At 44.9% G+C, this 15,898-nt stretch overlaps 1 protein-coding gene across 2 annotated transcripts in view; it reads left to right on the forward strand.

Annotated features, from left to right (window-relative positions):
- The window catches only part of SF3B3 (splicing factor 3b subunit 3), a 31,053-nt gene that overhangs the window by 9,374 nt on the left and 5,781 nt on the right, over positions 1-15,898 (forward strand). For both annotated transcript variants that reach the window (XM_083454604.1, XM_083454605.1), the window contains exons 10-21: positions 858-953; positions 1,520-1,592; positions 7,462-7,613; positions 8,427-8,582; positions 9,012-9,167; positions 10,176-10,319; positions 10,923-11,045; positions 11,748-11,902; positions 12,840-13,014; positions 13,545-13,750; positions 14,216-14,372; positions 15,174-15,299. In XM_083454604.1, coding sequence (XP_083310730.1) covers positions 858-953; positions 1,520-1,592; positions 7,462-7,613; positions 8,427-8,582; positions 9,012-9,167; positions 10,176-10,319; positions 10,923-11,045; positions 11,748-11,902; positions 12,840-13,014; positions 13,545-13,750; positions 14,216-14,372; positions 15,174-15,299 — 1,719 coding nt within the window. The remainder of the gene's footprint in view (positions 1-857; positions 954-1,519; positions 1,593-7,461; positions 7,614-8,426; positions 8,583-9,011; positions 9,168-10,175; positions 10,320-10,922; positions 11,046-11,747; positions 11,903-12,839; positions 13,015-13,544; positions 13,751-14,215; positions 14,373-15,173; positions 15,300-15,898) is intronic.

Below are 15,898 nucleotides of genomic sequence, written 5' to 3' on the forward strand. Positions count from 1 at the left end.
AGCCACTTGCGGCAGCTGATTTATAAAAAGGTAATTTTATACAAAACACCAAAATGTAAATTAATACTTTAAAGTACCTCACAAAACTGCAAGCCTTTCAAAAAACTAAATAATTGGCAAACCAAGTTAATGGACTATGTTGAAATGCGAAACTAACCGGAAAGCTCAGAAATCAAGACGACAAGAAATTTCAAAAAGAATGGGAAATATTTATGATGTATTTGCAAAAGTATTGTAAACAGGTTAATACATTGGCAGGATTTTAAAAACACTTGAAATTTAAGAAATAGTACAGGAAATCTTAGGTAAAAAAATTATTTGGAGTAGCAATGTTAATGCAGCTGAAAAGAAAACTTAAGGAACAGGGGGTGGGGAGTCACGGGGTTCGGAGAATCCCATCTTATGGATTTGATATTGTTTATGTATTTTTCTTTGTTTGTGGTTATTGTATTTGTTATTATGTGTGTTGTTGTTTGTTATTTTTGTTGAAAATTTATTAAAAATATATATATTAAAAAAGCCTAAATACAATTTTGAAGGGAAATCCGAAAAGTTGAAATCTGAAAAACATGGAGTAAAAGGTTGGAAAATGAGCTCTTCCATAAAAGATCGCTCCAATCGTGAGACTAATTCAGGGGAATATCTTCCCCACTTGATGTCATTTGCCACTAGTTATTAATGCAGATTACCAGTTTATCAAGTGGCAAATGTGAGAACCTTTGCCGCAATCACATATATAAATGGGAGTAAAATGTTTTAGCTCTATTTATGATGCTTTGAAAGTGATAACTGATCTTAATCGAAGAACCTGTCATCTTTCTTCTCTTATCCCTGCATCTTGGCTGCTTTCTGTGCAGATAGCTGATCTGGCTAATGAAGACACCCCTCAGTTATATGTGGCCTGTGGGAGGGGACCTCGGTCGTCACTGAGGGTCCTTAGACATGGACTTGAGGTAAGAAGGGCAGGACATGAAGAGCAAAGCCATTCTAGATCTTCCTCTTGGGTGAAACCTTTTTTGTTAGATGAGAATGGATTCACTGGTGTATTCTGAAGCTGAGTAGAGCTAGAAGAGGCATAGGCAAACACTGCCCTCCAGATGTTTTGAGACTACAATTCCCATCATCCCTGACCACTGGTCCTGTTAGCTAGGTATGATGGGAGTTGTAGTCCCAAAACATCTGGAGGGCCAAGTTTGCCTATGCCTGGGCTAGAATGTCAGCCTAACTGATCTTACAGTTTGTTTGGATTTTAGAGCCAGGTGGGTGAATCACCTTTGCTGCACTGTGTGAGAATGTCATAAGAAGTCATAAATAGCATGTGCATTGGGGATTTTAGAGAAATATACTGAGCTAGATTTTCCAGTGGTTGGGTTCAGTGTAAAGCATTTTTATAGTGGTTGAAGGACAGAATAATTCTTTTGTTTTCTCCTGTGTAATAGTAATAATTAGGTCCGTTTTATTTGGTGGAGAAAAGCTCTGTTTTAAGCTTTTTAGCATTAATAAATATGTCTTTCTCTAGGTATCTGAAATGGCCGTCTCAGAGTTGCCTGGTAACCCCAATGCTGTATGGACAGTGAGGAGGCATGTTGAAGGTAGGAGGTCTTCTGTGATGCAAATGCAGCGGTAAATGGCACGTTGAATTTCATTGTTTATCTACAAGTCACCTTTCTTGGTTCAGCTGTCATTGCCTGGAGAGCATCTACCGCCTCAGGATTATGACTTTCATTCTTAAACTGGAGTAAGCACAAATGTTGTGTGAAAATTGCACGTACCAACTAGGAGAGAAAATCTGCCTGTTTGTAGGTTTTTAGGAGCCCCTCCCTGCTGAGAGCAGGAGTACTGACAGTGCTCTTGCTCCTCTTGCTATGGATGTGGTGCATTCTGTTCAGTGCTCTCTTGGCAGTGTTGCCTTTAAGCTCACTGTCGTGGCCTTTCTTGGTGTCTCTTAGTATATGATCATGATCATTACCACTCATGGTGTTCCTTCAGCCTCCACCCCCGCCTTTCACTGAAATTGTCTTTGCCATACAGCCTTTGGTATCTTATGTGCTACTACACCTTCTGTGTGTTCCTGGAATCTCTGCTGGCGCAATGAACCTGGGCGGCTGTCCTGGGACATTCTGTCTTGGGGTGTATTATTGCAATAGAACCTGACCTGTCTGTGGAAGAAGAAGAGGCCTTAATGCACAATCCTGGGCTTATGGTGGTAACATGATTATTTCGCTCAAAAGCTCCATGTGCAGCACAATTATGACTCTTTATACTACATCATTTGCTTAATCATGAAAGAGTATTGTGCTTTTTTGGAATTAGGGGAAGTTGTAATGCCCTTCCCTGAAGGCATGTCTGAGAAATAACCAGGTACTCCTCTTGACTTGCTTTTGCCATTTGCTGAAGGCCCTTGTTCCTCATTTTGTGTGTGTGTGTGTGTGTGTGTGTGTGTTTGTTTGTTTGTTTTTGTTCATCAATTAATCTGTCCTCTGTGATGGAGTCAAAAGGTGTATATGGTCTTCAGACAGGACACCCGTGCTGTTCTCAGCTGTCCAGCTAGCACAGAACTCTGGAAAGCCAGGGCCTGTTTTGATCAGCCTTTGTGTATTTTCAGCAGTTCAAGATTTGCTCTGAAAATGCTTTCCTGACCTGCAAGGGTTGCTTGTCATTCACATGGCTGGTGGTCAGGGGAAAAAAATGCCCCTGTGAGACTTTTCCCAGACAGCAGCTGGTTTTTCATGGAGTGGAACTTAGAATCTTAGAGTTGGAAGGGACCCAAGGGCCATCTAGTCTAACCCCCTGCAATGTAGGAATCTCAGCTAAAGCATCCATGACAGATGGCCATCCAACTTGTTCCATGTGTGGAAATAAATTTATTATATGTGGACTTCAGTGCCTCATAAATGTTTGGGTGACCAAGTGAGTCCCAGCTCTCACGTTACAGTGTAGTTGAGTAGAATACATTGGTCAGGAGGAGAGCTTTACTGGTTTAGTTTTGTATCATGCACAAGGTTGTTTGATGCACTTAGTATTTATTAATGGCTCCCTCTAACCAGGTGTGTGCCAGTTTTCACCATGTACTGTGTTAATGCAGTGGCTTGGTGTCCAAAAAATGCCAAGCTATGCTTTCTTAAACCATGGTTGGGTTGTACCCTGCCCAGTGGCTTAACTATGGTTTGTTTACTGCCAACAAACCACAATTTGAAGCTGTGGGTTCTTGTTGGCTTTGGAGCCTTGTTTAGTTTTTAATTATAGCTTGTCATTATGTATGAATCCACCACATTTGCTCAATTACTATTTCTTTGGTCGCCTCACCACCTCCTCACTAAGCTACAAAGACATGCGGCAAGATCAGCTTGAAAAGAAACCAAACTTGGGAAAAGAAAGCCATGGTTTGTTTTATTATCTGTGGTATAACTTGTGCCATATACATGGTCAAACAAGCAATGGCTTCACTTTCTGTTCAAACCAGGCCAGTAGTACAAAACTGACTTGGTCATAATGTGGTAATCCTGCCTGTGTCTGGCTTGTGCTTCTGAAGTTCTGCATTCTCTCATGTTACATGTGTACCATATGAACCCCTTCCAAGCAAAAACTAACCTTGGCTGGTATGTGGTTCCTGCTACTACCAATACCAAGCCTTCTTTTTTCTTCCACAGGTGGCTGGTGGTGGAGGTGCTGATCCCCTCCCACAGGTGTGTACCTACAGCCAAGGGCTGTAACTGGAGGGGGGGAGGAAGAGGCACAACACTGAGGCTCTTTTTAAATTACTTTTCTTGCAAACACCTCTGTCAACAAGCTATGTAAGAAGTCAGTATTCAAGTACCACCTGAGTCCTCAGCCCTCTCCTGAGCTCCTGGGATAAGAACTGGCTTTTACTGTCCAATTGCTTTCCACATCCTTGGAGCCTTTCGCAAGATAAAGTTAAGCTTCACATGCCTGTAACTGTAAGGAACTGCCATCTGTTCTTGCCCACTGGTCCTGGGCATTCCAGTATTTTAATGGGGGGGGGGGGGTGAGACCCAGTTCATGTTTAGAGATGTTAAAGTCTAGATATTCATTATACCATATCCTTCTACACCCCAGAGTTCTGGGTTTAGTAACTATGGTTCCTTACCGGAGTTCCCACTCTGGCTACAAAATGAACAATACAGGCAGCTGTCTCTGATGCGCTGTTGACATATGATGGACCTTGTCTCTGCTCACTCACCCTGTTGGCCTCACCTTGCTCTGTGCTGAGAAGGAGAAAACGAGGTGCTGCTTGCCTTTCTTGATTCCTCTCTGGCTTGACTTCTTTCCCCTACCTTTCACAGGAAGTTGGTGGTGGTGTTACCATTTCACTGCTGCTCACAAAATGACTTACACAACAATTTAAGTACAGCATAGCTTATGCAGCAGTTAAAATCTGCTTGCAAAGAGGCATGAGATCACGGGCATATCTGCAACTTTTAAACCGTGATCTTCAAGTGCTGCTGTGATCACTCCCTCCCTCACTCAAAACTTTGCCGATGCTGTATTTTATGGAGCAGCCAGACACTGGGCACAGGTTTCATTTAATTTTTCCAAGAGAGTTTGGGCTAGGAAAGCCATGTATGGACTGTCATTAGAGCTAACAGGTTACTTCTGCAACCACAAGAAAGGAATCTCAACAAAATATAATGTTTGTGAATGAATTCTCAGTGCTAATGATACTGTTAACAATCTAGTCCATGATGAACTTTTGACTATTCGGACACTATGATTTTCCAAATAATTGATTTGTTTCTTGTGTTTAAAAGGGGTAAATTGAATTGTGTAGATGAAAAGAGTGGGGGAAACACATGAGGGATGAAGCTGCATGGGAACCCTGATAGTTTTGCAGGAATGCCCCTCCCCCAAAAGCTAGTTCTGGCATCTGTCGGGTGCCAGCAGACTTGAGGACAGAGGGGGTGCTTTGTGAATAAGGAAGCCTTGCTGCCTGTGTTGCTGAACTCTGTGCATCCATTACAGTCAAGTCCAGCTTATGGCGTGGGTGAATCTGAACACCTGAGTGCCTTGATCTGGAACTGTGTTAGGAGTCTGTGGAGGACTTGGGTGGCGGTTTTAGGCTTTATTGTGACAGAGAGGAGCACATGTCATGGAGATGGGAGTGAGTGAGCTCTACTCAGGTCAGCAAGTAAAAGTGTGAATGGCTTTGCTTTTGCCAGCCTTAGGGCCCTCTCATCGGTTTTGGACTATCAGCTTTCCCCAGCACAACTGATGGGAGCTGCAACCCAAAACAGCTGGATAGGCACCAGTTTGGTAAAGGCTATACAGTAAGCCTGAAATTTATGCGGGGTGTGTGTGTTTACATTCTGGGGATAGCACCGAAAGTCAAAATCACATATAGTCAAAACACGTTGGAGGATATTGTGAAAGTGTTACCCCCCCCCCACCAGATGCCTGCCCCCCCTTTAAATTATTTGCCAAGCACATAAAGCTGAATTCGCACAAATTAAATATATGTAAGTTACAAGTTTACTGTATCTAGTTTCTGAAGCTGAACTAATTAGAGCCCTCCTATATGAGTTGCTCAGTTGCTTGTTCCTTTGCCTGCTGCCTCCACAGGATTGGCTGTGAGCTTGGTGGGCCAGTCCGCTGTTGGTATTTAACTCTTTAGAATGGCTGTTTTCCATATCTGAGTTCTTTGAAGCTGGTGGTCTACAGATGAAAAGAAATATACAGCCTAAGATCCTGATTTGTGTGCTGCCCCTGTAAAAGGCCAAGCTGGAGAGTGCTTAACTTGGCAAGCATAGGTGACAGGAACACGGAAGCAGCCTTGTATCCATTCAGACCATTGGGCCATTGGCTCAGTATTCTCTACCCTAACTGGCCGTGTCCCTGCAGGGCTTTCTTTTGGGGGGTATTTGCAGCGCTACTGGGGATTGCACCAGCAGGGGAAATGTTTTCTGCTATAGTGGTAATTTCTAAATGGTTTCATTGGCAGAGTGAATGTGAGGAAATTGAACAGTGAAGTGTCTGTTAAAATGTTACATATTTATTTGTTTATTATTAAATTTGTTAGTCACTTTATGTTTCCCAAGGCAACCCAAAGCGACTTACAGCCAATTACAATTCATATTAATATATCTATGCATTGTCTAAATCCTGTGTAATCTCTGGCACTATATTTAAAACATGTGAATAAGCTATTTTGTTTCTATGGATGGAAGACAACTGGAAAGTGTTCATGTACCCATTTCCAAGCTGAGTGGACACTATGTTAGTTAACATTACAGTCTCTTCTTCAGCCCCACTTTTTTTTTTTTACTTCAGTTGAATCCATGTTGCCCCCCCTGGTATCTCCATCCTTGGCAGTATTGCTGTTTAAGTCTTCCTTTTTGCCCCCATTCATTTCAATAAAACTGCAGCCAAATTCTTTCCCTTCTGCCCCTTGAACAAGAAATCCCCTTGGTCTTTTTGCTGGTAACTAAACCGGACTTGCTACTTAGCATCTATTGTGGAAGCCTGAACTCTAGGGAGGACAGCTGCTTGACCTGGAGTTCCTGTAGGGCTCCATTGCGGGAAGATGCAAAGAGAAGAGCATCTTGATGGAGAACTGGGGATCTTGCCACTCTTTCTAGTGGTTTCTAATCTTGCATTTTGATGGTTCAATGCAATCTATGCCTGTGAAGGCGTAGAAGTTTCTCTAGCTCTGCAAAAGCCTGCTCTGACTCAGATTCCTCAGTCTGGCGCTTAATAGTTCAGTGGCATTCTGGGTTTGTTTCTTTCTGGAATGTGGAAAGAAGGTGTGTGGCTTCTTACTATTAACTTCTGGTGGAAAGATCTAAAAGCTGTGAGAGGTTGCTAACCATTTGTTCTCTGAGCTTCCATCTGCTTCATTAGTTCATTGTTTTCATAATACTGTTTTGTTATCCCTCCTGCCATCTCGCATCTTTTTTTTATAAAAGAACTAAATTAGCTGCATCTCACATGTTTTAGTTAAGTTACATTATCTGGGTTGGTGTATTTTATTAACCTGTGGGATTTATTTTGATCTGCATCACAATTTTCGTTTTACAGATACACTGTGTTTGTGTGTGTAATTTAGAGAGAGCAAATGAGAACAAACTGTTCTGTTGGCTGCGGGCATAAACGTCTTGTCTGATCATTTTCTTGTGGTTAGGAGGAGAGAAAGAAACTGTTTTTACTCCAGTTCTACTCTGACCCAGATGTGATTATGATATAAATGGGGGGGGGGGAGGCTCTCAATGAAGGTCCACACTTCTTGCACAGCTGTAGCTTCCTTGTGCCTTGAGTGTTCTTCTCCTTTTACCATGGTCCAAGTGTCTGAAGGCCATGCTGCCCCCTGTCATGAACTTGTGTGCGATGGTGACGATGGAAATAACTGTAGTAGCCTTTGTGAAGAGTTTCTGTTGTCCATAGTTGTTCTACAAACCTCTTTCTTGGCCTTCTAAATATTGGCACCTGTCTTCTTTCTTCTGTAATTAGATGAATTTGATGCCTATATCATTGTGTCCTTCGTCAATGCCACCCTGGTACTGTCTATCGGAGAAACTGTAGAGGAGGTTACAGACTCAGGATTCCTTGGTACTACGCCCACCTTGTCTTGCTCATTGTTGGGAGATGATGCTTTGGTGCAGGTAAGGGGCCTTTTACCCCCTTCTTTGTGTTCTGCTTGCCTTTTGCAGCCAGGCCCGTTGGCCTTCTCAAGAGATGCAAGGAGAGAGGGTTTGGTTGTGGTGCTCTCCTGGCATGGATGGGGTGGTGGTAGCTAATTTAATAGTTGTGACCTGCAAACTGGCTAGAGGATAAGGTCACCTTTAAGGTTGGGAAGGGGTTGTTTCCAGAGCCTTTCAAAGTAAGATTCCCTTGGTGTTCCACTCTTACTAAAAACGTTTCATCTTCTTCTGCATTATTTTAACTGGTTGCATAGACTAATATTCCCTGTAATTTTTGTTTTGTTTTGTTTTTAAAGGTAGATAGGAGCATGTGGAATCTTGATCATTTACCTTGGTGGCACTTTTCAAGTTGCTGTTTGTTGACCTTGCCCTCTCTCAGCTAGATACAATGAGAGCACTTGATGGTGAATAGCAGAAATTAGTTGCGTGAATGTGATAAAGATTATAGATCACTTTGCAAACTAAAAAGCTGTATAGGAAGGCATGGAAAGCTTGTCATGTGCTTGTGGCAAATGGGCTACAGATGAGCAGGCTGAGTAAGCTTTTGTAAACCAGATAAGGTGCTGGTTCTTCTGCTTCCCTTGTTGACCTCTGGTGTGTCCAAATGACAGTAAAAAAACGTATGTGAGCAAGCAGTTTAGGAAAAAATTTAAAAAGGCTAGGCTGATAACTTCTGTGAACTGACTTGCAAGGCTGGCCTAATAATGGAAAGAACAGCAAAGGCACTTCCTGTCAGGTGGACTGACTCAGCATCTTATTTCTGTATTTGTTTAGGTTTATCCTGATGGCATCCGGCACATCAGAGCCGATAAAAGAGTTAATGAGTGGAAAACACCAGGGAAGAAAACCATCGTCAAATGTGCTGTGAATCAGAGACAAGTGGTGATCGCACTGACAGGGGGAGAGCTGGTCTACTTTGAGATGGACCCGGTACGTGAGCTTAGCTGGAGGGAGATGTGACTTTCATGAGGGTTTGCAGACTAGGCTTGCAGTGGAAACAAATGAGAACTGCATCACAGCATTATTGGGCTCCTTATGTCGCATTCCTTCATTTCACGGGTTCTTGTGCAGAATAACATTCAGGTGATTTGTGCCATTTGGGTGGGGTGGGTGTTTGGGGGTTGCTTTGGTGGGCCATTGCAGAGACTGGTATATTTTTTAAGACCAGCTTATCTCTGATAAACTTGGTGTTCTTCAAAGTGCTCCAGGCTTCCTACCTCAAAAGGTCAAACAAGCAAGGTCATCTGTCATCATACATGGTTTAAAGAGTTTACTGCACAGCTCTTGATCTGAAATGCGTCTGGTTCTGCTAATCCAGGTGTGACTTCCTTCCTCCATTGTGCCTTTTTTCCACACCAGTCAGGGCAGCTGAATGAATACACAGAGAGGAAGGAGATGTCTGCTGACGTGGTGTGCATGAGCTTGGCCAACGTTCCCCCAGGAGAGCAGCGCTCCCGGTTCCTTGCTGTTGGGCTGGTGGACAACACTGTGCGCATCATTTCCCTCGACCCCTCTGTAAGTGCTTCCTGAGAGTCGCTTGCCTGTAGCTAAGCCTTTGCTGACCCGAATTAAAGTATTGTAACAAAACTACACCCCCCAAAAAAAAAACTGAGTGAAAGGAAGTTCCAGGGGTGGTTAGCAGGGCTTTCCTTTCTTTGCATGTGAGAATGCACTAGACTGACTTTGGTTTGTTATGTAATATGAAAGGAGAGCATATTGGAAGCAAGCAGACTCATAAAGTGGGCAATACAACTGCTGGTGCTTCATCAGAAACCCCAAAGGCATGGCTTACTCCTCCAGTACCCCAATATGTCTTCCAGTTTGAGCTGACTCCAGCTGAACTCTAGCATGCTCTTTTCCCAACCCAAACTGCAGTTGCTTTCTCTCCCCTCCCCTTCTTTTTTTGATACCCCTGCCTCTTAATTTGAAGGTTCAGGCATTCCAAAGGGCTTGATACCAATAAGGAGCATCAAGCCTCTGCTCATGCTTCAGTGGCCATATAATAGGTCAATTCACAATAACCAAGGTGTACGTTGCACATGAGCTTTCTCCAACCTGGTGACTTTCAGATGGTTTGAACTACAACTCACCCCAGCCCTAGCCAGTTTGGCTGAGGATTATGGGAGTTGTATTCCAAACTTTTGGAAGATACTGGTTTGCCTGAAAGAAGGTCAGAGCTAAAAATGATTCTTTAAAGACTTCCTCAGATGAAATGAATCTTCCCACAGATTGCTCCAAATGGAGAAACACTTTGAGCTGGTTGGCATAATCAACATTGCCATGTGCTTCTTCAGTCTTTTCAGACTGCTGGGGGATGTGGTTGAATGCCCTCCTACATAGAAAATTGGCAGGTCAGCCTAGTCTTCAAATGTGCCAGGCATTTTTATACAAAGGTGAATCCAGCCATTTACAGTTCCTCTTCTGATGTCTGAAGTGGTTCAGGGTAGCAACAAAGACCTTATGTGTTATGCTTTGCTCTTTCTCTCTGCTTTAGTAATGGTGTCTTCCTTCTCCATCCCTTAGGACTGTCTTCAGCCGCTGAGTATGCAAGCTCTCCCTGCCCAGCCAGAATCACTGTGTATTGTGGAAATGGGTGGAGCTGAGAAGCAGGATGAACTGGGAGAGCGGGGCTCGATTGGCTTCTTGTACCTGAACATTGGCTTGCAGGTGAGCAGTTACTGCCCAGAACCTTTGCTAGATCCTTGATATATGGGATTGGACCAGGTCTTGCTGCATTTGACTGGACTGTGTGGGAAGCCATACTCCTGAGTTCGTACAACCCTATAGAGACCCGTTCCACATACCCTCCCAGAAGGCCTGCCAGAATAGAACACTGCGTCCCTCCTGCCACCTTCTTCACTCTTCCAGAGCTCCCGAGGAACGGAGCCCTCTCCCGCTTTATTAAGGCAGACTCTAATCCCATTGTGAAGGATACCTTCTGTCTGCCAGGGAGGAGGGTGGAAGTGTTAGAGCTCATCTTCCAGCGGGTCAGGGGTCTTTGTATTTAGGTGGGAAGTGGCAGTAGCCTACACTTTAAGCTGCTTCACAAAAAAGCCTTTTCTTAGTTTGTTAAAGGATGAAACAGCAGCTTTGTAGCAGTGTTGTGCTTAATTTTGTACATGCCAGAGAGAAGCTGGAAATAGTAAGACTTCCAGAGTCAGGAGCTGAAGATACGTTGGTATTCTGAGTTCATCTGGTGCTCTTTTTCTCTCTGCCTGCCCTTGTCCCTCTCCCCCCACCTTGCTTTGGTCATCTGCCCTTGTAACCCAGAACGGTGTGCTTCTCCGAACTGTCCTTGATCCAGTTACTGGTGACCTCTCTGACACAAGGACCAGGTATCTGGGCTCGCGCCCTGTGAAGCTCTTCCGAGTCCGGATGCAAGGCCAAGAAGCGGTGAGTGAGCGGGGAATCAGAGGAGTGCACTCATGAAAAGCTGGAGGGGGAGGAGCAAAAACTTCAGGAGGACTGTGAATCTGGTGACTAAGATCTTTTAGAAATTTGGGACGGGATGAGTTCACATCTAAATTCCTTGTTTACCGTCTGGTACAGAGGGAAAATACATGCTATTGGATGGGGGTGTGAGTGAGGGAGAAAACAAGTGTTGATGAGGCCAGGGGAAAGGAAATACCTTGGCCTGCTTCTGGGTCCTGCTCATTTTAGCTGCTTGTGGGAAAGGGAGGGGGGCATTAAAGGAGGAGGAAGTACTCAGTGTACTTTGTTTGCCTGGCTCTTGCTGCTGTAGTCCTTGCACCTGATTTACAGAGTGCAAGGTGTTTTTGAAAGTTGGTGATAAAGTAGCCAGGCTTGTGGCCTTCAGGATCATATTGTTGTGGAGCTGGAAGGGACCCTGTGGGTCATCTAGTCCAACACCATGCAATGCAGGAATCTCAATTTGGCCCCCTCACAGCTCCTCTTATGCTGCTGGCTTGGGGACTCCTAGAGCCTGTAATTAGTTCTGCCCTGCCAACAGAACCTTTGATTGTGGGCTGCTAGGAGGAGAAGGCAGCCAGCTTGGTTCCCAGAGGTGTGAACTGCTCTGTCCCATTTGCTGTTCTCTCCCTAAGTTTTCTCTCTCTTCTTTTCCTCCTGCTCCAGGTGCTGGCCATGTCAAGCCGTTCTTGGCTGAGTTACTCCTATCAATCCCGCTTCCACTTAACACCCCTCTCATATGAAACGTTGGAGTTTGCCTCTGGCTTTGCTTCAGAGCAGTGTCCAGAGGGCATAGTAGCCATCTCAACAAACACACTGAGGTTCGTATCAAAATGCCAGCAGTGGGAAAGGAAACAAATAATGGAACCTGTTTGCCTTCTCTCTTGGCACACAGGACTATCTGTCTGTCTTGCTTGTCTGTCCCAAGCTCCTTCCTGTGCAAAGCAGGGGCAGCTGGTGCCCAAAAGGGTTGCCCTGAACGCCTCCTTTCTACATGACCTTTCATGGGTAAGGTGGCTTACCCACTCTGCGTTGAGTGGCTTGATCTGGCCTCCTTCCCAGTTGCTCAAGATGGGAAGGAGAGCTGTACATGGCAGCCACCCACCCACGGCAACCCACCTGAAACATGACTGGTTGTTGGGAGGAGATTATTCCTTGGTGGTAGCCAGTCTGTGGAGTGTTCACTTCAAAGGCTGCGCTACATTTTCACAAAGCATCAGGTGGTTCTGAAATAGCAGCCATGTTGGTTTTGTTGAAGGTCTACTTAATCTCTCTTCCGGGGCAGGAGGCAGCTGTCTCTCCTGATCTTGAATACTAAAGGAGGTTGCCTGGCATGCTGATACCCACAGGCTTTCCTTCATGAAGCTCCATAGAATACAAAGTACTGTGAATTGGCTGTCGGGTGGTCATTGTAAATAAGCCTGCAAAAGTAACTAGTCTCTAGCCATCATGCAAGTGCAGGCGAATATACAATGCTCTTCCTTCCACTAAGCAGACTGAAGGAGGAGGGGCACAAGGACCCTTTCCTCCTGTGCCTGTCACTCACACACTCATGGAGCTCCCCATCACTGATGGCTACCAGGCAAGTTGTCAGTTTTCAGGTTGAAAATGTCCCGCGTCTGCTTGATGGAAGGTGGTTCATGCCACAGATGCCTGCCCACCAGGGAGGCTCCATTGTTCGGCTTGGATGTCCTTTTAGTTCCTTTAAGGTGGCTCACTGGGATAAGCTTAATGTCTGCAACTTTTTGGCTCCCACAGGATTTTGGCCCTGGAGAAGCTTGGAGCTGTCTTCAACCAGGTTGCCTTCCCGTTGCAGTACACTCCTAGGAAGTTCGTCATCCACCCTGAGAGCAACAACCTAATCATCATTGAGACGGACCACAATGCTTATACTGAGGCCACTAAAGCCCAAAGGAAGCAGCAGATGGCGGAGGTAACATGCCTGGCTTCTGCCTGGGGCCCAGCTCTCACCAAAGAAGGGCAGGGACAGGATTCTGTGAGCTGGAGCTTCTTTTGCTGCTGCTGTACTTGGTGGGGAAGTTGTCGCAACACTCTGCAGAGCAGTGACCACTTTCCTTTCTAGAGAGGAGGCTAGTCTGCTTTTGTAACCCATGGAAAAGCTCACTTACTTTCTGCACCTCAGTTAGGAATGCCTAACCATCAAAATCACAAGAAGCAGTGATGGCCACCAACTTGGATGGCTTTAAAAGAGCATTAAACAAATTCATGGAGCAGTAGATTATCAGTTGCCTACTAACCATGATGACTATATTCTGTCTCCGTTGCCAAAAGCAGCATGCCTCTAAAAGCCAGTTGTTGGGAATGATTTAGGTCCTGCTTGGGCTTCCAAGAGGCATCTGCTTTGGCCACTGTGAGAACAGGATGCTGCAGTAGAGATAGGTCTTTGGCCTGAACCAGCAGGCAGCTCTTACAGTCCTTTTTTTGCCCCCTTGTGCATTGCAGGAAATGGTGGAAGCTGCAGGGGAAGATGAGAGGGAACTAGCTGCAGAGATGGCAGCCGCGTTTCTGAACGAGAACCTTCCTGAGTCCATCTTTGGTGCTCCAAAAGCAGGAAATGGACAATGGGCGTCTGTTGTCCGGGTGATGAACCCCATCCAAGGAAACACATTAGATCTAGTCCAGCTGGAGCAAAATGAAGCTGCCTTCAGGTAAGGAACAGTGTCTGCACCTCTGAAGCAAGTTACCATTTTGAATGCTGTCCTTTCTGCTAAATAATGAAAATTACTCTTAATACCAGGTCATACTTTGGTCATACTTGAAGTACACCAGTCAAACCAAATATTTACTTATACTATTGTTGCCAGATGACTCTAGAATCTAATTAAATAAAGCAAAAATGCAGTCTACCTGAAGTTGTTTGGGGTCTTGGGGCCGATAGCAGTCATTTACCATGATCTTCTCAGCTGACAACGGCCCTAATTAAATCTCATTCAGTTTGTGCATTGCATTTGTATGCTGCCTTAGCACAAGCAAATGGTACAACATACTCTTCGCTGCTGCCATCCCCCAAAGTGAACTTTCTTGCTCTTAGTTGCTGTGAAGCAACTACTTCTTTTGCCTCCCCAGTCTTCCCTTGTCTTGTCAAGTAACATTATCGTTCTGGCTCTCTACAGTGTGGCAGTGTGCCGATTTGCCAATGGTGGTGACGACTGGCATGTTCTAGTGGGCGTAGCCAAGGACCTCATCCTCAACCCACGCTCTGTGGCTGGAGGCTTTGTCTACACCTATAAGTTGATAAACAGTGGGGAGAAGCTTGAGTTCCTGCACAAGGTGAGAATTTCCTCCACTAGTGGGTTGGAGGGGGAGGAATCTGGGAAGATGAACATGGATGGGGCTTGCCAAGAGGTTGCTAAAATGTACTGATGAGACCCGACTTTTTGGGACGGAAATCTCTTGGTTGGGAACAGAGGACCATCACTGTTAGTAAGTACTCCACAAATGGTTTTCCTTCTGTGCACAAAACAGCAGCCATATCAAAAATCACATTGGATTTTGCCTGTGTTTGCCATGCAAAATGTATGCATATTGCTTGCTGCCAGGGAAATTTGAGCAATTATAGTAGTGGTGTGACAGTTGCAGTTATCTAATGGACATTTGAAGCAAAACAAGCATAGACCTGTGAATGGGTCATTTATAGGTGATCTGACTTGAGCATTTGCAGCACCTGATGGTGGTTGCTGAATACTTTGGCTTCTGTTGACATGGAGAAAGCCAACAATGTACAGAGCACTGCAAAAGTTGAATTCTTCCTCCTTGTTGATACCTAGCAGCCTGGACCTGTGTGGAGGCAGGTTCTTTTGTTGGGCAGGAACCGGACTAGGAGGCCCCTTCCTAGAGGCAGTTTGTCCTTGTGGGCTTGCAATGTCCATCTCTTCCCCAGTGGATGCAATGGGTACTTGATTCAAGTGGGCCCCAAAAGTCCGTGGTGGTGGATCCGCATCCTTTGCCAGGGCTGAAACTTGCCTATCCCTGCAGTGGCGGGACATCATCTATGCAGTGAGGGTACTATTAATTATCTTTGTTTAGTCTGCTTGACAAAGGCTTCTTCTCTTTCATTTCCTTTCTGTTCAGACCCCAGTAGAGGAGGTACCAGCTGCTATTGCCCCCTTCCAAGGCAGAGTGCTCATTGGTGTGGGGAAACTCTTGCGGGTATATGACTTGGGCAAGAAGAAGCTGCTCCGGAAGTGTGAGAATAAGGTATTTAGAACGTTGTGTGTGTGTTTGTGTGTGCAGATCTCCTGGAAGCTGCATTTCCTAATGCAGATACACCCTATTGCTTTTAACAAATTTGGTTGAAACCTTTGAACTTTTTTCAAGTTCCAGGGAAACATTCTCTTGCCCAGAGCTTTGGCTTCCTTCAGATTGCTTAAGGGGCAAGTCTTCAGGGCTGTTTCCACCCTCTCTGTACCTTTCTTTCCCTTGGGAATAGAATTGAGAATCTGAGGCTCAAAGGTGTGGTCTTGTGTTTATGAAGCTATGGCCTGTGATTCACACAAGGTGATAGTTGAAAGTTTTGGATTTTTTTTTAGTCATTCCTGACACCAACTTTATAATGGTGTAGTGAACCGTCTGCACAAAAGGGCACAGAGCAGCCTGGACCCTCCAAATGTTTTGGACTACAACTCTCATCAGCTATTGTCAGCGTGGCCAATGGTCAAGGATGATGGGATTTGTAGTTCTGGCGGGTTCTGGGTTATAGAAAGTAGAAATAGGAACATTTTCATATTTCACAGATTTGCTTTACCCTTGTTTGTTTGGCCTTCTGAGTATTTCTAGAATCAGGAGAGCTACCTAGA

This window comes from Podarcis tiliguerta, assembly GCF_965153285.1.
Source record: "Podarcis tiliguerta genome assembly, chromosome: 8".
Lineage (NCBI taxonomy): Eukaryota > Metazoa > Chordata > Lepidosauria > Squamata > Lacertidae > Podarcis > Podarcis tiliguerta.